Source organism: Denticeps clupeoides, chromosome 14 (assembly GCF_900700375.1).
Source record: "Denticeps clupeoides chromosome 14, fDenClu1.1, whole genome shotgun sequence".
In the NCBI taxonomy this organism is placed as follows: domain Eukaryota; kingdom Metazoa; phylum Chordata; class Actinopteri; order Clupeiformes; family Denticipitidae; genus Denticeps; species Denticeps clupeoides.
Genome location: NC_041720.1, coordinates 6949464 through 6975148, shown reverse-complemented (window position 1 = coordinate 6975148; position 25685 = coordinate 6949464). Strand labels below are relative to the sequence as shown.

General features: G+C 40.7%; 2 protein-coding genes across 6 annotated transcripts; both read right to left on the bottom strand.

The window, feature by feature from the left end:
* Positions 1-1074: 1074 nt before the first annotated feature.
* On the bottom strand, positions 1075-18216 carry adgb (androglobin). Of its 5 annotated transcripts, none has more exons than XM_029002460.1 (32): positions 18088-18216; positions 17692-17848; positions 17063-17155; positions 16381-16452; positions 16046-16243; positions 15651-15790; positions 14494-14580; positions 13964-14103; positions 13190-13266; positions 12934-13108; positions 12663-12747; positions 12343-12454; positions 11457-11496; positions 10727-10835; positions 10287-10350; positions 10054-10162; positions 9830-9962; positions 9188-9302; positions 8929-9093; positions 8591-8813; positions 8392-8485; positions 8141-8272; positions 7707-7857; positions 7435-7622; positions 7180-7346; positions 6673-6843; positions 5686-5828; positions 4834-4989; positions 3473-3563; positions 2737-2821; positions 2277-2460; positions 1075-1609 (listed from the first exon to the last, which is right to left on the bottom strand). In XM_029002460.1, the coding sequence occupies exons 1-32, from the start codon at positions 18165-18167 to the stop codon at positions 1442-1444; spliced, it is 4104 nt and encodes a 1367-aa protein (XP_028858293.1). In that variant the 5' UTR covers positions 18168-18216; the 3' UTR covers positions 1075-1441. The 5 variants fall into 5 exon arrangements, with proteins under 5 accessions (XP_028858293.1, XP_028858292.1, XP_028858291.1 ...); XM_029002459.1 differs by having other exon boundaries at positions 2737-2824; positions 5686-5825; XM_029002458.1 differs by having other exon boundaries at positions 1076-1609; positions 2737-2824.
* A 531-nt stretch (positions 18217-18747) lies between these two features.
* Positions 18748-25546, bottom strand: rab32a (RAB32a, member RAS oncogene family). Its single transcript, XM_029002526.1, has 3 exons — positions 25144-25546; positions 19569-19846; positions 18748-19454 (listed from the first exon to the last, which is right to left on the bottom strand). Exons 1-3 carry the CDS (start codon positions 25355-25357, stop codon positions 19305-19307), a joined length of 642 nt encoding a protein of 213 aa, XP_028858359.1. The 5' UTR covers positions 25358-25546; the 3' UTR covers positions 18748-19304.
* Between the last annotated feature and the right edge of the window lie 139 nt (positions 25547-25685).

The following is a 25685-nucleotide window of genomic DNA, read 5'->3' as shown; positions in this document are numbered from 1 at the left end:
GCTCAATTTATTATATATAGAGGTAATATTTCAGAATTTGTGTAATCTAGTCATTTTTTTTACTGTTGTAAATACTGTAATATTTCTTAATTTGGCAGTTAAATACTTACATTCTGACTTGTACAAAGACACTGTTCCTTAAAACAGGAAAAAATGAACAGCTGAATAAACAGCCTCTCAGAAACACACACACATGCACACACACACACACACACACACACACACACACCTACTACATATTCAGCTGCACACAGCCCCTAAGAGGCAGGTGTGCTGAGTGCAACATGCAGGGGTTAATTTCTGCGCTTTGTTGGCCTTTACCCATTCATCTGGGGATAAGGCTTTGATAAATCTTCATTACTGATGCAAGTCTCTTCTATTGTACATGCTTGTGTTTTCACTCAAAAAGGCCAAAGTGCACCGGGCTATTGCCATAGTGAGAGACGTGCTTCTGGCTGCCATGTGAATGTTCCCACAAATGCATACCACTCACACCTGACTGTGATAATGTCTACTACTTACTGCTAAATGAGTAATTAAAAACATATTACACTATTAGCATGGTGATTGTGACCAAATTGACACCAAAATCTGGAAGAGTTTTGTCAGGTTTTTGTAATCTGTCTGCCTTAAAACCGGTGGCACTTCCATTAGAGGCAAATTCAGAAAAGACATGTGATTTTAATCAATAAAAAGAAGACAGTGTAAATGGGTTTTAGTTTTGCGACCATTATTTCAAATTACAAATTAGACAGCCTGCTCATAAGATACTGTTCCTCTATACCCCAGAGCACTGCAAATATATTTTGCCTACATTGACATCATTCTACTTTACCTCTGAACTTTTCACTCACGTTGAATTTTTGAACGTACTTTGATTACGTAAGATTGATGGCAAAGGGGCCTTATTTTTAGTCAACCTAATAAATAAAAAGTTAAAATTCAGTGATTCTAAACAGTGTCAGTTCTACCATGGAAGTAACCTAATCAGTTAAATAATCAGCAAATAGTATAGTCATAGTATCATAATAGTTACATTATTATTATTACAGTTTCCATATTATTTTCATTACCTATTTGTTATATTGTAATAAGGTAACAAATTTCTTTTTTCTACTTTTGACTTGGCGCAATGCATTTTTATTTCATAAAGCTGTAAGGTTCACATAAAAATACATTCTAAAGCATACAATAATTACTAATTAAATAATGTACTATTCACCATTTTAGATAAACTTGTGACTGAACCTGGGAAAAAAACATTTTTCTACCAGGTAAAATGATGATAATGTAGTTGAAATAACATTGTTATCAGTAATTTAAACAGACACTGAGACTTAGAGAGCAAGTGAGAGCAAGTGACAACATTAAACCTGGCCATACTGATTCATCTTGTCAGTACCAGGTGCCAGCAAAAACAGGCTTTTGGCAACCTGTTACCTCACTTCTTCTTGTTTCCACTCTTATGTGTGATTGGCAGAGTCTGAGGGACGGTCCTGTCCAGTTCTACCTGCTGGATGGCCTCAGTGGCTGCAACTTCTTCAATGAGCCGCGCCCTGAACAGCTCACGAACTTGAAGGATTTTCTGTCTCTGCTCAGATAAAGAAACCTGATGTAAAGAAGAAGAAAAAGAGGTGTATAAATATAAGAGTGACAGTGGCCTTGTGGGTAACACACTTTCCTATGAACCAGAAGACCCAGGTTCAAACTCCACATACTACCATTGTGTCCCTGAGGAGACTGTCAATGTAATTACTGATGTCGCTCTGGATAAGGGTGTCTGATAAATGCCATAAATATAAATGTAAATAAATACAGAAGGAGGCAGGGTCTCAGGGTTTTATATTGATAACTGCCCACTATTTAAACAAACCTGCCCAGAATATTCAATGGACCAATAGTTCACCTTTCCAGTCCCTTTACAATACCAATTTCCTATGTAAGCATTATAAAAGAAACATTTTGTTTAGCATTTTTATTTGCTAAAATCAACAGAAAAAGGACTGCAGAGCTGACAATCACATATTTGCCCAATATGGATAACAATGCTACCTTGGAACAACAGGAAGAAAGCAGAAAACTGAAAATCTGTGTTTTTATTTTGCTGAATTAAGCCTTTTGCATGCCTTTGGCTGGTGGTAGGAAACTGAAGAACCCACGCCAAACACGGGGAGAGCATGCACCCTCAAAGCAGAGGCCACACCGCTACCCTATTGGCCTCTCAGTGAAATTGCACAAGAGTTGCACAAATTTGCATTTGTAAGAGTGTGTCTGACCTGCATGTTATCATATTGCTCTAGCTGCCGTCTGATCAGGTCTTTGCGCGAGAGCTGTTCTTGTCTTCGGTGCTCCAAAACTGCATCACGTTGCAGACGGAATGCCTGGATTCGCTCCAAATTCTCCAGACGCTGCTCTTCCTCAATCCAGTCGTCCTTCAAGTGGACATGAGTACGATAGTGCCTTCCCAGAGATTGAGACAGACAGAGAGAGAAACATAACGAACGAAGGGTAAACATTTCTAAATGTGTCAACATCTGTCTGAACATCTGCTTTTTAACTATATGAGGCTTGCTGAGGAAATGCTGTGACCACCACACTCATGTAAAGTCTGTGCAGATGTTCTCAAACCAGTGATGCCTAATGGGCCTTTCATTAGGTGGGCACATAAGCAACTAAAAGCACCAGACTGAAGTGCTTATTTTAATGATGAAGAATGCTGATGTGTGTGTTTGTTACCTGATGAATGGTGTGTAGTCCAAAGTTATGTGCAAGCTGTTGTGAAGTTCATTGTCTGAGGGGCTGACAGGAAGCTCAGAAGACTCTACTGAAAGTCATGCAGTACACACAGATTCCATAAATACTATAATTTATACAATAGCAAGATATATTGTGCATTGTGTTGTGTCTTTTTATTAGCCCTTTTGATCCAATCCATATATTTTTAATAGTCAATATATTCAATATATTTTTAATTATTAATGCTATAATAACATTAAAATCCTCAGCAATAAAGAGGAGCTGTTTATGGAGCTGCTTCCTATAGTTCAAAAGGTCAAGTGTTGGTGCATTTCAATTGCCGTTGTCTTGACAACTCTATATTTGGCCATTATACATTTTGCAAGTCTCCTGTACAGGTTTGATATTCCAAATAAACCTGTAACCTGCCAGGGATCAATGCAAAATGAGCCAACCACGACAGACAATGCAGTGGCTGTTACCCAATGTCCATTGATTTTTTCAGGGCAGCAGGAGACAAACAGAAGGAAGGAAACGGGAGACAACAGGAGGACAGAGATGATGGGAAGAAATTAACCTTTGAAATTAACCATTTTCTTTTTTTAAATTAATTATTTATTTTTCATTTCACAATTTTTCAGGATGGGGATTTATTTAAGTGATAGTGGGATCAGATGTACCTATATGATAATTAAACACTCATTTGTGTATGTCTATCTGTATATCTGTGTGTTACCAGTCTCTCTGGTCTCTGCTCCATCTGCTGGTCCATCTCGAGTCAGCCCACGCGAGTGTTTATTTATAAACTGCAGACGAGACTGCAGGGCCTACACACACACACACACACACACACACACACACACACACACACACACACACACAGACAGACAAATATAAAAATACAGATACATTCAAACTAATTTTTACACAATTATCACTGTAAAATGAAAAAAGTAAATGTGTGTTTGAATGTGTACACCAACCATCCATAACATTATCACTGCCTAATATAACAATACAGCAACAGACCAGTTGAAGCAAAAACTCTGCAAATTGACTCTGAAGGTATGCTGTGGTCTCTGGCACCAAGCCATCTGTAGCATATACTTGGAGTCCTGTAATTTGTGAGCTGGGGTCTCCACCGGTCATGTTTCTAATTTCAGCACATCCCACAGATGCTCGATTGGACTGATATCTAGAGAATCTTGGAGCCAAGTAAACCCCTCAAGCTATTCTTGAGTAGTTTGGCAAATTTATCCAGAGTGACTTAAAGTCAGCATTCACAAGGACAGTCCGTCTGGAGCAACTCAGGGATAAGTGTCTATGGTAGTACATGGTGTTTTAAACCTGTGACTTTGTGGAGATCATAGGAAGGTGTGTTACTACCACCTCAATACTGTTTTCATTAAGGGATGTACATAGTCAGCAACAATGTTTAAGTAGGTGTTATGTCAAATTGATTACAGGGCACAAGGTTTCCCAGCAAAACGTACCCAAAGCATCACAGCCTCTGCTAGCTTGCCTTCTTCCCATAATGCATTGTGGTGCCAAGGTTTTGATGTGAGAAAGCCACACACACTCAGCTATCCACAAAATGTATAAGAAAACCTAATTAAATAAGACCAGGACAGTGTGGGTTTTTTTGTAACTAGAACCATGATTTACAGCTATTTAATCTACTGTAGCTTGTTTTAGTGGATCTGACAACAAGTGCCAGTCTGTAATCCTAATGACCTTGTCATTGGTTCACTGTTTTTTTCGTCCTTGGACAACTCCTGGTAGGTCCAGCAGTTGTTATAATCCAGTTGTCTACCATAATTTGTCCCTTGTTGTGTGGCCATTTCTGCTTCCAACACATGAGCATTAAGGACAAAATGTTCACTTGATGCCTAATACATCCCACTCAGTGCCAGATGGCACTCTAACAAGATAATCAGTTTTATTCACTTTACCTGTCAGCGCTCACTTCATCTGTCAGTGGTCACCACCAAATGTCCCCAATAGGAAAATGCTTACTCCTATTTCATATTTATATTACATATACTTCACAGTAATAGTAATAATCATCTCTCATCTGTGTGTATGTGTTTTTGTTACCTTTGCAGCTCTGCCAGGCTCAGCATTCTCCCAGGCCAGTTTCTCTGCTCTGATCTTTTCTTGTCTCTCTGTATCTCGGCTCACACTCACACATTCACTATCAGCTTGTTCACACACCACACGCAGGATCCAGTGCGGCTTATTCACATCTAGGGCCTGCAGAACACACACACACAAATACACAGATAGGGAGCATATAAGGCACAACAATCACCTACAGATTTGCAGTGTAGTTATTAGGAAATTAATTGTATAATTAATTTTGTATTGAAATTAATTGTATAATCAATGCATCGCAATGCAGACGTGGACATAATTGCATCGATGCAGTGTAGAACATAATCAATTGTATCAATAATGACATTGCTTGGCGATTTTCTGGTGGTATAAAAATTCTCGTAGTAGTGCCGGTAGTGACTGTGGCGTCCTGATCTCAGTATAGTGCTGCTCTGTCTGAACCAGGCGTTCTTCTGCTGTTTGTGGTGTCAGCGCAGACTGAACACAGACCATTTTTCTGGTCATTGTAGCAGAAATTGACCTGTAATCAGAAGGTTGCTGGTTCGAATCTCCGAACTGCTGTGTTTTACAATGACAGTCACTTCACTTTCACTTTCAAAGTATCCACACAGGTGTACAAGACATTAACTCTTGTATTTGAAAAAAATCATGTGACCGATATCGAGGCATTGATAATCAAATGAAAGTGTGAGACCAGTGAAGGTTCACACCTTTAGTAGGTATTGCACAATATAATTCCATTTCACTAAAATGAATTATAACAAATACAAATAGACATATGTGATAATGAGAAACAGGCAGATCTGAGTAAAAAGCACACAAATACACACTCACTTCTGTTGTCTGTCCAGATTTGGATGCTGCTTTGTCCTTGTCTTTGGTCTTACTAATTTTAGGTGTGGCACATCTCTGCTTCTCTCTGCTTGATTTTTCAGTAATGTTGGGTGTGACCACTTCCTCCTGCTTACTGCCCCCTACTGGAGAGAACCAATTGAGGTCATTTGTACAAACTGTCATCCTGCATAACATCCTACATCCAGATATCTGTCAGGAGATTTGGTCTGTTCATTATAGAGGCAGGGTACATGCATATAACATAAGAAGTGGTAAATCATTGAAGAGGAGGGTATTTGAGTGAGTGAAAAGGCTAAAAAGGGTCAATGTGCAGCTTGCTATACATCTGACTGAAAAGTAGAGGTCAGTGTTGCTCTTCACAAACTAAACGCACTGCTTTTTCTCCTTTCTCTTCCCACACACCTAATCAAACATGCACTGAATATCAAGGTGGACAAATCATGAATTCATTAGCTAGCTCTGATAATGTCTGGAAGCTGTCCTATTCAGGTGTGTTTACTTCAAATGTACATAAATGCATGCTTTTGCAATAACAAAATGTGTGCTAAACGTCAAAAATAAATAAATAAAACAGCCACTAGCCCATCCAATACCTTGGATATAACATCTGGTTATCCCCCAAGGCAAAGAAGCTTGTGATTTTCCATACTTGAGCATACAAATTTACACACACTATATGCAAATCAAGATAAAAGACCAAATCTCCTTCACCATCATGTATTTGACATCTGTGGAATTGTGCAATTATTAAAGGGGCCGATAGTTGTGTTACTGCCATTTTCTCTTGTTCTGGCTGTGTTCTACACATTTTCAAGGCTACTCAATTCATCTCATACTTTTCCACAGTGACTTACTAACAGCATGTGGGAGCATTTGATAGGATGAAAGCATGCTAAAGTTGTAACATTCATTATTTGATAATGATGTAAAAGCATGTGCAGATCAAAGACAGTATGCGATCAGCACCTATGATCTTTTTCTTCTCAGCATCTCGTAGTGTCTGGAAGAATGTGGCGTCTGCCTCTGACACAACCCAGCTCCCATTGAGCACCTCCACTTGCAGCAGGTATTTGTGTGTACATGGGGACGGCTGTGTGTCTTTGCCTGGCTGCTCCACATTCTCTTCTTTCTGGTTCTCTAGGGAGCAAAATGCAAGAAACAGCCTAAATGCAAAGCCAAGGAACAGGACAATGTACTGCACTTGCTTTTTTAGACAGTAACAAACACTCTGGGTATGTACAAATATCAGTGATCATTCCTTGCAATTAAAGTTTTTAAAAATATAGTATTTGGCGTTACTAGAATTGTGTTTTTGTATAGATCACGCAATATTTATCAGAATTAATATTGACAGAAAATAAAGTTTTAGAAATTGGTATTTATTGTAAATTATATCATGATTTTGAACCACGTTGATTATGTTTATTGACACAGCATCACAGCAGTCCACAATGCTTGTTAGTTTGCACATACCAGGGTCAGCTCTGAATGTGAACAATGGAATGAGTGTGTGTCCTTTTCCAGTGCTTGAGGCAACAGGACAGTTGTGGTCCAGTATGGTCAACTGGAAATTAACCTTGGGATTGGAGGTCTGGAACTGAACTGAACACACCACGTCTGCACTTACCCTCACTGAGGACCTGAGTAAATACAAACACATACCTGATAACACACTGGCAACTACATATGCATGTATGAAAATGTGTGTGTTTGTGCCTATGAGTGTACCTGCAAACAATGTTTTTATCATAAGGTATAAAGTAATCTTTTAATTCCTTTATGCCAAAGTTGCTAAGCGCCATTTCTCGGATGGGCTGAGGTAGTGGCTCACAAGAACCAATCAGACGCATCCGCCAGCGCCCACCTGGCAGGGCTACATCACCTCTATGACCCTCAGCAAGAAATGTGTAGCCATTCTGTAGAGGGAATCATGCAATACATATTCTTTACTGACACATGTATGCACAATTAAATCAGTATACACACACGCACACACACACCTTATTAGGTGTGTAGACATGTGGCTCCACTCTATGAAATATCTGAGGCACCTCCTCTCCTGTGTCATTGTTTATCACATGTAGCACACATGGTATAGGAGAGTACACCCTCACAGCCAACAGCATGGCTTTAGGGATAGAAAACACCTCCCTGAAGCACAAACATATTACAATCATATTACAGTTGTGTATACTAACTGCGAAGGGAGTGCAGGATTATCAGACAAGATTATTTGACCAGATCTGATGCCTAGTTTCCTTCTGCTTGGTTGCAAAAATTATATAAAAATGTTTGTTATCAAAAATCTATGCAATCTTTAACATGAAAAATAGTACCATCATAATCATGAATGAAAAATCATAAAACATGTACAGAACACGAATCAGGTGACTTGATCAGGTGTACAATGGCCCTTTAAATCTGCAGCAGGTACCTGTACAGCAGCATCCATGAATTAAACAGGTCAGGCAGAATGACTGAATGGTCACTGAAGCTCATCCTGCTGTCCTCATCCATGCTGCATGTGTATAGGTCTAGAGCGATGGGTGCTGCATTGAACATGTACCTGAGTACCAATGCACAGATATAGTTGGACAAAAGAACATGAAGCAGTTAAAGCTATTGTGTGTGTGTGTGTGTGTGTGTGTGTGTGTGTGTGTGTGTGTGTGTGCTTTACATAATTACCGTAGCATACTAACTGCATGCTTTTCAAGATCTGGTTCAACAGACAACCATATGTTCTGCAGCATTTTGGCAGCATCCAAACTTTCCTCAGATCCTAAAAAACAGTGCACAGACCCACATTATGGGTATGTAATATTACAAAAGAATACAGCCAGTAATACATAGACACAGGTATCAGAAAGGCACATTATAGGTAAACCTGCTCGTGCTGCATTGAGAAGCTCTGACGCCAGGAAATCCTTCTCATTGTCTTGCAGTAGCACAGGGACACATAGCTCCTCCTCTGGACCTGGTTGTGGGGTTTGGGTTTGTGTATGCAGTAATGAATTCACAGTCAGTGCCTGCACAGACGACAGCTCCTCTGGAGTCAGCTGACGACCCAAAGCAGCACAGAACATCACACACACTGCGTCGAAAAATACCTGCGACACACATTGGTAGCAATGTATATTTACATACATTTGGTATTCAGCATTGTATTTTTTGTGGATCTAGAGGTCATCTTTGACAGCAGTGTCTATGTGAGCGTATGTGTACCTTAAAGTGTTCTCTGGCAGCAATGTGCTGTGTTTCAGGAGGGAAGTGTGCGTCAGTTAGTGCCCTAGTGGCTGATGGGAGCTCATGCTCATCTGAGAAACAACTGATTGCCTGACCCAGCAGCTTCACTATAGACATAGCCTGAGCCACAAAACGTACACTCTCCTGGTGCAGATAGGAATCAGAGTGAGTATTAGCACATTTGTACTGTGTGTCACTGATCAAAAAATATTTTATCTGTGTGTGTTTATATGCTCACTTTGCTGAGTTGGGACATGACCGTGTCCTCATCCCCAAATATGAAGGCTGTATTGCTGTAAAGGTGCAGATGAAAACCAAACACTGCCCTCATCTGGATGCTGACAACATGACGCCTGGGGAAAGAACATTTATAACAATGGAGCATCTGAATTGAAAAACCAAAAGATCTACAGCAGAATTTGTATTTATTATTTGTATTTATCTGGTTTACTAAGCTGAGAACTGCTCCACTGGCATGCCAAAGCATGTGTTGTCATTAATAACAATAGAAGTCTATATAAAATATCATTGGGTGGCGGTGGGGCAACAGGAAAATGCGAGGTAGGTAGATCTTATGATTGAAGATTTGGGTGTGTAAAAGCTGTATGAAAAGCCTCACTGTTCTTTTTTGAAGTATATAATTCCATGGTAGCAGCAGCAAACTCCTAAAAATAAGGAGTCCCATCAAGTCATTAAATTACACCTACCACCCAAGACCTGTCCAATCATCCAAAAATATCAGATCGATAATCATTCATTTTGATTATCTCCTATTACTCATCTTTTGCCATCTGTCTATTGAAGGAACTTAGTATTAATGCTTGTCTAATAGATATATAGACATCTCTGGTGTCAAATTGTGTGTGATGTATGTATGTACCCAGGCAGTAGTTGTAGTTTAGCTGCATTGCAGGCACTGGTCTGTATGCTCAACATGGGCAGTTGTGATCTCAGGCTCTTCCAGATGAAGGGCTGTACAGTCAAAATACCTGAACATAGGGAGGCTTCCTTCTCTGAAGCAAAAACACACACATCAACTGTTTTTGGTCACAATTGTACAAATGTATGAATGTAAAAGGGTGGCTATGTCTGTAAATGTTATACTCTGCTCAGAGCTCTCTCCCAAATGAACAAGAGCAGAGAAGCTCAGCAGAATCTCAGACGGTAGTAGGCTGTCCACAAACAGGAAGAAGGATTCACTGTCTTCAGCTGACTGAAAAAATATGGGATTTCATAGCATGAAACCTACTGACCTAATTCTAAAATCTGAAGCTATACATCAACAAAATAAAACCAAATATACTTCAGAGCTACTACTACTACAGCATGTTTCTCACCTTTTGTTGAGCTTTCTGTGAATGTTGTGTATATATACTTGGTTGATGAAAAATCAGCAGTGTCCTTGACAGAACAGATGAAAAAATTACATTTAGAGCAGTGTTCAGTGTTTTAAATTACATTAGGCACTATTTTAGAACTGGTGCTAAGCACAGCACTATGTGCTGAGTGTAAGGCTTGTTTGGTAGTGTGATGTAAGGTGCCCACAGGATTTACATAAACAGATAGATCTTGTATCTTGAATTATGTTTTTGTTAATAGAGTTTGAAATTGGAGGAGCTGATTGACAGCAATCACGCATGCTAACCCTGGAAAAAGAAAATCCTCATATGGATTACTCTCTAACAATAATACATCCATAATTTGTATGTGTATATTTTCATCACACAAATTTCAGTGATCATTTTCCGACAAGTCAGCAAAAGTGTGCAGGTCTTACTGGAAGCACTGGTTGAAATGGTTAATTGGAACCCAAGTTTCTTGTAGAAAGGTCTTTTCATCATCACTCACTGGAGGGTTTATTTCTTTCACAACCTGAGAGTATTCATCTAAATAGCATACACATAATTGCACATCAATATATTTTTTTAATTCTCAATTATTATCAATAATGGATTTGGTAAAACCTACCAAGTATTAGATAATGACAGTGATACACAGGCTACAATTTTCATTCTTAATACTAATGGGGCAGTGGTTGGCGTAGCGGGAAAGGAAACAGACCCATAACCAGTTTGAATCCCGAGCCGCCAAGGTGCCACTGAGCACACACTGTCCCCACACACTCCGGGCGCCTGTCATGGCTGCCCACTGCTCACCAAAGGGGATTGGTTAAAAGCAGATAATTCAGTGTGTGCACTGTGTGCTGTGCTACAGTGTTTAACAATGACAATCACTTCACTCTCACTACTGACCCCAGTCCAATGTATGTATCTCAGCACTGCATAATTTACAATGAATTTGTTTAAGTATCTGAAATACAGTTAATTACTGTTACCTGTTAACCATTAACTAAAATATATTGAAAGTATTGATCCTGCCCAACCCTAATACCCTAGACACAATACATTACACCAATTTCATGCTAGGACTGTAATAGTTATTTATGACAGCAGCAACAGTGCCTGCGAGCATCTGTTTTTTTCTGTGTGTGTGTGTGTCTCTCATACCAGCAGAGGATGTGTCCTTCTCTCTGTCCTCAGCTGTAACCTAGAGGGAAGAGTTGGGTAGAAACAGAGAAGCACAACATAAATCAGAGGGTTGAGTGTCTTCAAAAGCTCCTCCTCAGGCGACTCACATTAATACACAATGTTTTAGTCTGCATGTTTAACTATCTCTATTAATTTTATGAATGAAAACTACATTAATTTAGCCACATGGCAGCTTCCATATTGCATACTCTGATGGACAACAACAATGTTTGTAGTGTGGAGCTGTAAATTTGAGCAGATATTGAGTGAAGCACACAAAGGAAAGCCACCACTGTCTTTTATTTCCTAATTCTTCTAAATCTAATATTTATACAATAAATTTACAGAAACATACTTATATGTATACTTAATTTGTTTATTAACATTGTGATTATGATGGTAATGAATGAAACATTACGTTGATGTTACAAACAATATTGAAAATTGTATCAATATATCAAGCTCTAATGAATTATCAGTTGTTAAAGCCATGACCTAAATTGTATGGAAATTAAGTAAATACTGATTTGTAGGCATGTGCCACACACACACACACACACACACACAATTTCACACAGCCATAACAGACTTCTCTGAACGTGACACTAAATTTGGTGTGTATGTGCACCCACGTTGACCCTGATAGGTTATCCTCTAATTATGTTGCTTTTTATATCACATGAAGGTCAGAACCTTTCCCTTTATGTAAAAACCATTTCTTTTCCTCTCCCTTGTTAACTGGTGTGTTCCCCACTGAACACAGCCAATCACAAGAGAAACTGAAAAACTGACACTTGAGCAGTAAGCTATGTGACATGATTTTGCACACACTCACACCCACACTCATTTTTAAACACATACACACCTCAGGAGGATCTGTGTGTTGCTGAGATTGGAATTTAGGGATGAGATCATTATTAGTCCCTTCCATCTCAGAGAAGGAATCCAGAGGAGAGTTACAAGTCTGCTTCCTGTGACTACAGATACATACACACACATGTGATACACGCACACCTACATACCATATTTTTGGTATAAATATGCAAACAGATCTGACATAACATTTTGGTTGAATGCAAATAAGGAATTAGCAAATGGATTAAGCACTAATTTATACACACATTGCAACAACACATGCAAATAGATAGCTACAGGTGGCAATAATAATTACACTCACAAACTCACATCTGGGGATTTAAAGTCTTCAGGCAAAAGTTAATAAAAGGACTGGAAACTTCAACAAACTGCTCTGGCTCCTCTACTGGAGGTTCTGCAGCAAGAACACATGCCATAGATAGACCCTCACAAATGCATAAACAAAAATACTATTACAATAATGTATATTACATAAGCTTACAAATTCAATTTCTAGCAGCATACTTTCACCATACTCTCACTTCCTGACCACAATACAGTTACTGGTGGTAAAAGTTAAAATGGTAGTGTTTATACAAACCCTTTGACTCATCAATAACTGTGTGTCCCCGGCGTGGACGAATGAGCTTCCATCGGGGAACAGGTGGGATTGGGGGCGGAGCCAAGAGTGGCCCCACCCTTACACGAGTGAGCAGAACAGGGTGGCTGTAGAGCTGACAGAGACTATTCTGCCGCAAATGCTCTGATGAATCAGCCTACACACACACATACAATCCAGGTAACTATAGAGTTCCAAAATGTACACACAGTTTATAAGTCCCTATAAAACAACTGACCATTGATCCCAGAAATGTTGTCCCCCTCCCCTCCAACTGTAGAGGATGATAACCTGCACAGACCACCATCTGAAAACCTGAGAGAGTAATAAAAATAAATGATACTGTTATTACTCTACCACTGTACCAGTCTATCTATGTCTCACCTTGTTATGGCTTGATTCACTGAAACTGAAATTTTCATAAATTTGAAAAGTTACTGAAATGTTTTAAACAAGTTTCAACAGCTATGTGGGATTAATTATATTACACATTTATGAGCAAATTTGTTCACATTCAGCAGAAAGATGTTCCCATGGTAAAGACTGCACGTGAGTTAAAAAAGGAAAGTACAGAATGGGATGTGAGCAGCTCAGAGCAGCAGAGACTGAGGGTCATCAGTCTGACCCATTAATTATCCTCAATAACACACACAGTTGTGGGAGATTTCCAGTGGTCTGCTTTCCGTTGGGAGCATAAACAGTAACGCTGTAGTACCATAATAACGGCATGTTTTCATCTGGCAGAAGAATCATTTCTAATATATTACCAGAGCATTTTCCACTATGTTACCAGAATATATTGATAACATTATGCATGTAAATTAGTAAATTAAAGTGCTTGTTTTACTTTCCTGAAATAACTGTAATGTATAAACGCTTATTGTATGTTTCATAACATGTTAATGTAAGCTTATTTAGGTTGTCAAGTCTAACAATGTTATTAGGCAATTTGTAAATTCAATTCCCCTCTCTGATAAATGTTTTTCAGTGAGATATTGGAGATATTGGAGACCTTTGTTTATTACAGGCGATTCACCGGTGGGACACTCAGCGTTGGTTGTATTTTCCACTGCTAAATTCTCCTCCAAAGGTTGCTGGTACACTGGGATGTTCTCCCTTAGGTAGTCCCACAGACGATTCCTGCTCTGTGGCCTAAACACAGCAACACACCCACCAGCCATTACAAACTAGAATTATTGAAATGTCTCTATACCACATTTCATACTCATATAAATAAAACATTTACACAAAACACACTCAACACACATGGAGACACAAAACACACTTAATTGTGCAGACATTATGTACTTGAAATGTGAACTGTACTTACCCGTTTAAGCAAGTTTAATAAAATAGCATCTAAATATTTAGAATTGTGATTATGATACATTTTTATTGAATTTTGAACAATCACTATTATTATTTTACTAGGTGACTTAAAAACTTACTTGCTTAAAAACTACATGCTTCTACGACATGCTTCACAATAACACAATTATCTGCACATACAGTCACTAGCGTATGAGTGTGTAAATTTCTTACTCCAATGGAATTATCTCAGGTACCCATCCAGTCAGAGAATGAATAACAGAAAAATCCCCAATCTCTTTTCTGTGTCCTGGGATCACACTGAGAGTGGGTGAGTAAAAAGGCAGAAAACAATCACGATTAAACGATTCCAATATAGATAGTTACATATTAATAAATACATGTCTACGTTTATAACATGTTTTATATTTTATTGTATTATGCTTTTCAGATCTTGTAATATGCTTTTGAGCCCTATTACAGAGTGTCCATTGCTATTGATTTAATCCGAGCAGATGTCTACATTGCCCAATTGCATCTACAGGTATCATTGTACTACAAACAAATGCGAACAGTTTTTTACTCAGACAGACCCTGAACATAGCCCAACTGTTCCATTAATATATCTGGAAACTTGGACAAAAACACCTATTCTCTAAAAGATTTCCTCTGTCCATCTTTTCTGCAGAGCTACAAGCCAGTGTATGTTCCTGTCTACTGGAACGTGCCACATTCAACCAATTATCTCTGGAGCACCAGTCTGGCTTCAAGAGTGGTCACTCAGCCGAGACCACTCTTCTGCACCTACACGTCTGCACCACTCCGAATCGGTGTTTGTGTCATCTCATTCTTCACCCCTCTTCACCAGTGCTCAACAGGATCGCACTTCAGGTTTAAAAGCATGGGCTTGCTGTTTTGTTGAGTTTTTCGCCCCACTAATCATTTAGTTCTGTTCAGTTTTTCATGTCATCTCACAAACGTCAACCTAATTTGGATATCGGTTTAAAAGCAGGAGAATCTATAGACATGCCTTTGATAAAGATGTTTTTTTTCAAAACTAAAGCATAGTTAAATTTTAATTATTTAATTGTATATATTTTTTCAACTAAACATTGAAATTGGTGAAAATGTTTTCTTGTTCTCACGAATTTTATTGGTTAAATAACATCTCATTCATATTCAGCCTTCACCACATATGTTTCATGTTTCAGCTGTAACTCTTGCATCACAAAGAGCCACCAAGTGTTTTCCTCAGTCAATGACTCCTTGTGGCAAAAGCCATGTTTGGAAAAAATCTGCACAATGAATTATGCGACAGCTTGGTTCGCAAAAAAAAAACAAAAACACTGGCCAACTAAAAACATCCCCCTTTACACAACATTTGCACTCACTCTGTGTTGGCTATTTTTATCAGAGCCTTAGCCAAAAGCATGGGCCAGAGCTCTGATATGTTGGGAGTGGCAGGAAGAAGCAATTTGTTCTCTTCATCAAATGGGAGAGTATCATCAATGGTTACCTTCCTCCAGCAGCCCTGAAAAGTGCAGGGGAGATGTAGATCGCAGTGATATTTCTAAATTAAAATGTTTTATTACATCAGAATGCTGGTAACAAAGTGTGGCTTTATACATGGAATATAAACTTCAATTAATCTGATAAGTTAAAATAATGTCTACATTTCACAATACCTGCAGTCATTAGCTGCTATTTCCCCTGTCAACTGAACCCTAGTTTCTGCATCTGTATCTGAATCATTAGTGCTGGTTACCATGGCAAAAGTGTGACTCACCATCCAGTAAAGTTTGACAACGTACTTTCCAAAGGTGTTGTAGAGGGGCTGGTGACCCCTCCCCACCTTACACAGAGAGTAGATGTGTTCCCACGGTTTCCACACATCAGGGTTCGTCTCCGTGGAGACCACCTTTTCCTTACCAGCACTGCAGACCTTCCACAGGATGTAGATCTCACTGATAAGCCATCGCATCAGCTGACACATACACAGAATAACAATCTTTAATGACTAGAGGATGGCCAACCGCTGTGAACCATGTAAATCTCTAAATTAAATATTTCTTATGAATAAATCTAATAAGGTGGCTAGACAAATGATAGCCTATAACTTACCTCACTACAGAGCAAATGTTCATTGGCTGATGTAAGGTTAATGGTGGTCTCATTTTCCACCACCACAGGAGTCTGCAAGAAAAGCAATGAGCATAGCCGACTTGATCAGACAACCAGTTACAGTGGAGGTGAAAAATATTCCCTACAAAGCGAAAGCCATTAAACTATAGTTTTTAACATCCTGTATGCTTGATTGTTATGCAACAGATGTTGGAGCCCTAATCAGAATAAATGTCCAAAGGACACTGGACATTGCTGCCAACAGATCACTGGTTTCTCAGCAGGGAACAATGCACAGAATAGACAGCCACATTCATGCACACAATTTAGAAAGAACTGAGTCACTGTCTGTGTGTATGTGTGTGTGAGAGAGTGATACAGAAATTTTAATGACACTATGCATGACCCAGGGGACATATTAATTTTTGGAAGCGAGAAAACAAGAATGGACAGGCTCACTAGTTAGATGCAACCAGGAGGAGAAGAAAATAAAAGCAGAAGCTCTCAGTGAGTTTTAAAATAATACAGTGTGAATGCAGAGACAATGAGCAGTAGAGCATATGTAGGAATCTATATAATAGAATGGTGTCACACACAATGTGTCAGTGAGGGCAGAAAACCATAAATGTCTGAGATATGTTGAGAAAACTGCTAATTATTTTAGTAACCTCAATAACCTCACCTTATCAACAATGAATTCTGAAGGCCGCATCCAGGAATGAACTTTCAGAGATGTTGGCATCTCCACTCTCCCCTCTGGGTCCTCGAAGAAATGCTGAAGATCAAAACAGCACTTCAGTATGTGAAATGCTCTCATATACTCAAGGTACTGCCGTAAAGCCCATCTACACGTATCCTGTAAATATTATAGGTTGAGCTATGAAAACTCAGAGCGACGAAGGAGTTAAATTAAGCTATATATTTCAAAACAAAGAGAGCTTTCTACTCAGTACTGGGTAACACCGTTTTACCTTTTAACAGATTATTTCCCACCTGGGAAATAGTGACTAAGTGGTTGCTATTCCATAGCTGATATAGCGATATGATTTTATAATCCAATTAATTTTTTGCAAATACATATCGCAGGCCCTAGCTAAAAGCCTAGCATAGACTGTTCAATTGTCTAAACATGTTTTGCATGCTTTAAAGCATGAGGCAAAATACTTTCAATGGTAAAATTTAAGAAAATAATTTCCTCATTAATAATGTTTTTGGGTGCAACTTTATTATTGTCTGTTTAAAAAAAATAATAACGTGAACAAGTCCCATAATAGTGTATCAGTCAGACAGACTGCTTTCTTCCTGACTGACCGTATATGAAGACTTCCCAGACCGGGTGTCCTTGCCTTTGGACGAGTCCCATTTCTCAGCATTAACCTCTGCCTCGTTCCACTCAGGCCAGAAGGGGACTCGACCCCTGCTGTGCTCCCCCGAGCTCTCTGAGGCGCTGGTGGCCAGCGACAGTGCTCTGGGACCACAGCAACGCAGTACAGTGAAACAGCACATGCAGCAGAAGCTTTGCCTATTACATTTTACTCATGAATTGACTGAAATTTAATATAGCACGATTACAACTGTACACTATAGTTCAGCTATATACTTGTGAGACGGTTTTTTTTAGAAGACTGAGCAATTTGCACAAAGAAATGACAGTGACTTTTGTCGGTTTTTTTGGTCGGTAAGCTAAAGCGTTGACCGAACTCTTACTCTTTACTCGTCGCGTGGCCCAGAGACGAGCCGACTCGGCTGGAGAGGCTCTCCCGCTTCTTCACTGACGCCTTCGACATGACAGGAGCTAACTGCTAACACGGCGGCACTCGCTCGAGCGCCACTGGCTGGAAGCTGCGTTGCCGGGCGACGGCGCGGCACGAGCGGTAAACAATCTCGAGGCGCGAACTTCCGCCAACGGACCAATGGAGGAGTGACCGCTCGCCGTACAGGTTAGCTTCAGGCTAACAACTGTTATTTTGACAATTAACTAATCTCGGGTACAATTAAAAAAGGAATGGATGTTTGGGGCAGTGGTGACCTAGCGGTTAATCAGAAGGTGAGGTGTCACTGCGCAAAGCACCGTCCCAAAACACTCCACATGCTATAGCATCACCTCTGAAGCATGTACATATATAGTAATGTGTAATATAACAAAATTTTAGGTATGTTTCTGAAACAATCCCAATTAAGTATTCAATAGAGACTTAAGATTTCATCTACATCACTAGTAAAATCCTAGTAACTTGTAACAAGTCACTAGGATTTACAGGAATACAGGAACTTCATATGATTATTACATTTTTGTATAGATTTGTGAAACGTCCTCTCTTCTTCTCATTCATTTATCACCTAAAAGAGTAGAGGCAGACAACATACTCTGTTCATTAAAACTTTATTTTCCCCCAAAATGTTCTTTCCCACTGTTCAAGTCCATCATATTAAAAACTTCCACTTGGCTGTGATTTTCCTTTAAGTGAAGTCACCACTGAATAAGGGCTGCTTCCTCATCATATTCAGAGCTGGCTTGTCATGGTCACTGGTGAAGGGACAAGCAGTCCAGTTTGGTCACTTTCTACCACTGGTCCCAGCTAGTTCTATAAACTCATGAAGACCTGTTGTTGTCTGTGTATGTGCAAGTTTGCATCTTTCAATAGAAGGATGTGAGCCAGTGTGTATTGGGCACAAACAAAAACAAGAAGCTTTAACCTTAAATAATCTGATCACACACACACACACACACACACACACACACACACACACACACACACACACAGGATTTCTACCTCTAAATTTAGAAGAGTGGTTTTGCTTAACTACCACTGTGAAACATATGGAAAGAGAGAGGCTTGAAGGGGAGTGTTTGAAAATGGTGTCAGAAGCTGGGCATGTTGGGCTCCTGTGTCAGGGTATGGGGTCAGTTGTGAGGCCTGTCGCTAGCAGCATCCAGATTTGCTCTCTGCAGCGACCGGGTCTTGGTCCAGCCGGATGCGATCACCATTGCTTTCCTCATATGGAAGACCCTTATCGTTCTGCAGGATGTTTTCCACTAGAAACCGCGCGGCCTCATCCACGTTAATGTTCTCCTGCAGATGTGTCCCATCAGTCAGACACAAGCAAACACACAAACAAAAAATGGTTGGATTACAGACAAATTCAGCAAATGGCACTAAAAGCTGTTTAAAGTATTAAATTCTTACCTTAGCAGAAGTCTCAAACCATCCCAGAAAACCAGTCTCCTTGCAGAAGTTATCCATGAGAGTGGAGTTATTGCTGGCGTCCTTCTTCTGATCACACTTATTGGCCAGCAGGACGGCAGGAATTGTGCTGCCGTTGGCCAGCTTCACCTTGCTGTCCAGGTCGTGTTTCCACTTAGAAACTGCCTCAAAAGTGGCACTGCGTGTAACGTCGAACACAACAAACGCGCCCACTGCTTCCTTGTAGTAAACACGTGTCATGTTCCCAAAGCGCTCCTGCCCTGTTGCACACAAAAAGACACACACAACACATTAATTCCTCAGATACACACACAATCACTAAACCGGCAGCAGCTTCAGCCTTTTCAGCACACCTGTGAGCGAGTCTGGCTGCAGGCCAGTCAGCACTACTTGCAAATCACTGTACATACAATATTTTGGCATCATGGTTGACTATGCAATAGTGCTTTCAATGCAATCGGTTAAAGATCCTGAAACTGAGCTCCCATATTGTGACTCAGAACATGTACCTGATTGTGTGGTTTAGTCTAAATGACTAACATTGTAGATAATTCAGTCCACAACACAATCATGGAATGGGAATCGGCACATCTTTAAAAAAAAAACATGGATGTGAATTGGTTTTTGTGGTCCCATGGGAAGTTTGCAGCTCATAGCAATCTTTAAAATCCAGTCAGGTGGGAATACATGACAATGGGAGACTACATGAAGAAAGTACACAATTTAATTTAAATGTAAAAATGATTACATTGATGATTCATTGGTAAAATAATGTGTTCATCAAACTCTTTTTTTTAACACTGTCAGTTTAATAGAGGAGGTTGCCATTTTGTGACCTTCAAAACTCTCCCAGAACACTTAGGTGAGTGACACATAAATGAGTTAGCTTCTGAAAGGTTGGTTTGAAAATCCCACTTAATCCCCCTACACTGGGATACCTCTACACTCTGGATGACACGCTGTAATGGAATTCCAACCCAAAGAGATTTTAACCTCCACTGTGAACTGCCCCCAAAGCACATTGGAGCAGATCCTTATTAACTTCACCTCATTATTCACAAACTAATTAAAATGGCTGTTCAGATCACCTTAAATGTACGACAGTCAAACTAAAGGATTCCAAAAAAATCCCATGGTTCTTCTCAAAAGTAGACTCCAAACATGATTTTAAAAACTGAGGCAAACACAGCTGTTGTGTGTACACACACACACACACACACACACACACAAAGAGAGAGAGCGCTCTCAGAGGGCAAAAGAGTGCTGGGCATAGGGTGGTAGCAGACCTGCACATTAACCCCCCTCCCCTTCTTCTGAGTTGTTCAGTGCTCTAATTGCTCCTGATTGAAGCTCTAAATTTAGCCAGTTCAACCTGAGCTGAATACACAGGCACTCAGGAGAGAGAGAGAGAATTTGGAGGTAGTTGAGAAAAAAATAAATCTCATTGAACCATCGCCGCAGTTCTGCATTCACATAAACAATCAACTGAACGCTGAAACTGAAGCGTGCGTGTGCATTTCATAACATGGAAAAATGAGGAAACAGCATCAGCGCCATAGCACACTTCTATAAAATGCGTGCGTGAAAGCGGCTGGTTTTCATTGTCAGGGTAAAGTGTCGGGTTGAATAGTGAGGGGGCTTAATTATGAAGAGAAGCATGCTTTTAGGTCTGCCTCAGATATTATGAGGTAACATTACCACCCAGACAGGTCTGCAGTTGAAGGTGCATGTACGCTCCCATTAATACAACTGCTTCTCAACTCCAGGAGCGCACTTTCAACCCACCCACAGACACTGGGACGAGGTGGGGGGGAGTGCAAAGGGACACTCGTCTCCACGGTAACTCAAGTTTTCTCGCCGCGCTTTAATCGAGATCATTATCTGCTCCATCTCCATGGAAACGATCTAAACCAGACAAGACAGCTAGCTGTGCATTTGACAGAGTTGAAGAACTACCACAACACTTGTGTTGTGATATGGAGTCGATCCTCCCTGCCTCAAAGGCGATGACCACTGGCTCAAAATAACCGAAAGTCAACCGGACCTTTACCTGGGGACAACTCTTTGGTCAGCATCGTTAAAACCAATTTTGGTCCAATGTACTCAGTTTTGTCCAAACTAACATAGCTGCACACTATGTAGAATTGTTAAAGCCAAATTAAAAAGATAAACGTACATTTACTCAGGTTCTAAACCATTTACTGCAAGTGTAGTTTCCGACTCTAGGGTAAAGGCTTTTCCCTCACATCAGTACCAATGACAAGTGACCATGAATGTGAGCAGGTAAACCTGAACTGGCGTTAGACACATCTGGGTTCATTCTCACTATCCATCCCTCTCTCCCTCTCTCTCTCTCTGGCTGGCTGGCAGCTCCAGGCTGTAATCAGGTCGTCTCTGTCAGGCCGGCCCAGAGGAGAGAGGCTATTCTGGGCCCGAGGGGGTGGGTGAGCTCCAGGCTTCAATGCAGGCCTCTATTACTGTCAGCCCATTCAGGGACATTAGCACAACCATTACGGAGAGGGAGAGGGGATGAAAGAGAGAAAGAAAGATGGCAGGAAAGAAGGAACAAAGGGGGACAGAGAGAGAGAAAGATCAAAAGGCACAGTGCTCGAAAAAAAAAAAAAAAGAAAGAATAGATTCAGACGGAGGATGGATCCAGAGAGAGGGCACAGAAAGAAAAGATGTGAGCAGAGGGTGAAGGAAAGGAGAAGACATTCTTGAGACATGGATGAACCTGACAATTAACTGGACAATTAAGAGACTTAATTGACCGTGTTTGTGTGTATGTGTGTGTATATGTGTGTGGATGAAACATGGCCTGAAGAATAAGAGAGAGGACCATGCATACTTTCTGTAATATTAATTACAAAAGCCCACTGAAGCGTGTTAGTTTTGGACTTGACCAATGCTAGAAAAGTGACTTCCCTGCCTTTGTTGCTGATGGTTGTCATGACCAGCAGGGGCACATATCTTGAGGTCTGCTTGACTCTCCAAAGAGAGCCTACAGGCTCCATATTCTTGTCATCCATATTTAATTCATGTCATCCATATTTAAACACATTTTCAGAAAGCCCAGAGACATTGACAAAATGGAGCAGTAGATTTCAAAACCGTGGAGGCATTGTAGCCAATAATGTTTAGAATTGTGGGAAATTCTGCATGCACTTATCACAATTAACTGTAAGGCCTCACATTCACATTCTAGTAACTTGTACAAAACATGTCTCCATACATGCCCATTTGTAAACAGTACAATAATTTAATCTCCTTTACGATCCTCACGAAACATCCCTCTTGAGGATTCATTGCTTGAAATGGTCGTATTTGTTGAATACGCATTAAGCTAGATCCACCATACCCATGATCATCTAGATGAGGTGTTCTAGGTTACAGCCAGCACAACACATTATTTCTGATAGAAACGCATTATGCTGCAATTTTAGGGCTTTAGGTCTGTGAAGAACCAACCAGGCAGTCAGCCAACCCAAACCAAGCCACCTCGAGCATCTGACTGTTGAGGTTGACTGCTAGTTTGATGAGTCTGGCACCATCACCAAATGTCTGCTCTGTTTTGAGCTCAATTGATTACAATTACTAACAAACATTATGGATTATTAATTATTATAAACTTGTATCATCCATCTAAGAAAAGATTCAATCCATTGTTTAAAATGTACAGCATAAATTACTTGGTGAGTAGGTAAAAAAGTAACTGCAAGAAGTGGAAATGGCCAGTGCTTTAGTGTGGATTTGGGTATCGTTGTTCTGAGCGGTGACTGTAGTTAATGTTTACAGGCATCCCACACATTCACGTGACAGCCATGCTTTCCTGCAGATTAAGACATGCTGTTAACACTCTTTCTTCCTCACACACAGCCTCTGGGCTAACTTTTATTGGGAGGAAACAAAAGCAACGTTTGGCTCCAATGAACTCCAGCTTAAACTCCAGTTTTTAAGGACACCGCGAAATGGCTGCAGTGAAATGTGACTGTGACGGACAGTGTTGGGGAATTCCACGAAGCAAAATTCCTCAGCAAACTGGATAATTTGATATGAGGGTCAAAATTGACATCTGGTCCAGCAAGAAAGCAATTTCAGTCAGGGGTGGGTAAGGTACTGAGAAATCACTTGTCTCAAAAATGAACTTCGGTGTTTAAAGTAAGTATTAAAGGGAAGAAAAAAAAAACATTTTTCAATCATTTAAAAAATTTACGGAATCCTCCTCAGGCAGTAGTGATGATTCATTCAAAGTGCCAAAGTGCAAAAAAAAAATCATGGCATTCTCTCAAGCAATTTCTTCAGTCCAGTTCTTAGGATTTTGTCCTAGGGTTTTCGTATAGTCCTAAAATGTTCAGCAGCTTTTTGGCGTAGCTGGCACCTTTTTAAGGACAGAGCGCCATGACATAAACAGACAGAAAACAAAGTGGTTGGTGGCAGGGCATCGATACAAAAATTAATAAATAAATAAAACCTGAGAGGCTTTGCAGTCTAGTGTCTTTTGAGACTAAATGAATTAGCAAAACACATCAGCCATCGTGGCCATAAATTGTATCATTAAATTTTAAATTGTAGCCAGGGTGGTAGTAGCCTAGTGGGTAACACACTTGCCTGTGAACCCGAAGACCCAGGTTCAAATCCCACTTACTACCAGTGTGTCCCTGAGCAAGACACTTAACCCTAAGTTGCTCCTGGGGGACTGTCCCTGTAACTACTGATTGTAAGTCGCTCTGGATAAGGGCGTCTGATAAATGCTGTAAAAATGTAAAAAAAATGTAAATCAGTGCAAGGATCTGACTGAGTGGCTTTGAGATTTGAATGTTACTGTATTTTGTAGAGTAATGCAGATGACTATAACATTAGGTAAATGTCCTGATTGCCACCAGCGCTGCTAAAGAACGGGTCTTTGTGTCAAGTTAAAGCTTGTGCGTGGTGTGGGTAGAGCGCGGCTAGCACGTGAAGGAGCGGCTCGGGACTCGGCTCTCGGGACTCGGCTCACGTGACTCTGCGAACGAACCGCGGCCTGTTGGAATGCGGCGCGGGGTTGCCAGGGTGGCAGAAGAAGAAAAAATTCGATCCATTCGCCACTTTTACTTTTTGATGTAGTACGCATACATCGTGTATTGTGCTTTCTGCAGGGCCGATCGGGACACTGTGATCTTCCAGCTCCTCCTTTCTCCCACACCCCCCTCTCCCGGTATTCTGGGGCGGGGAGGCTAAAACATGACCTACATTTCGTCGTTAATTATGTTCGCTAACATGATCGCAGCAGAACAAAAACAGGACCGACGGAACAAGAACCAATAAAGTTCCCATTTCAGAGAGAGAGGGAGGAAAAAAAAAGTAATACAAACGAGAATTAGGCAAACCAGTTGAGGAATCGGACTGACGTGTTCCCGTGCTCAGTGTGGTCACTTTCGCAGATGCTGCCACCGTGTCCCCGATCTCTGGACCTTCGTGAATCGAAATACATTTGTGCAAAAAAAAAAAAAAAACGCGCACGACCCGCGCACAATGACACAACACAGGCGGCTGAGATCGCCGGACAGGTGCGTCTCACCTGCGATGTCCCACAGCTGCAGCCGCACCAGGGTCCTGTTGTCCCAGTTCAGGACCTTGAGCGCGAAGTCCACGCCGATGGTGGCGCGGTAGTGCTGGGAGAAGAGCTGGTGGACGTAGCGCTTGATGATGCTGGTCTTGCCCACCCCCAGCTCCCCGATCACCAGCACCTTGAACAGGTACTCCTTACACTCCGTTACCGAGCCGCCCGCCATGGCACCAGAGCCCCCGGTTCCGCTGCAGCCGTGGACGAAACTCGGAGAAACTTTCGGAGGAACCGGTGTGGGGGAAACGCTTCCTCTTTTTTGGGGGCTTTCGGTTTCTCAGTGAGGGCTCCGGAGGGGACTGTGGAAGCGCAGAAAGCGAATTGTCCCTTTCCACCCCACCCTCCACCTCCCTACCACCTGATCAGTCACAGGACCGGAAATGTCTCGTCTCGGATAAACTTCCATTATTTCTGTTTTTTCGGCCCTTTCAGGAACGTCAGTGCATGCCCACCGGGTTGCCAAGTGTGCTACATAAAAGCGAATTCGAGTTTGTGGT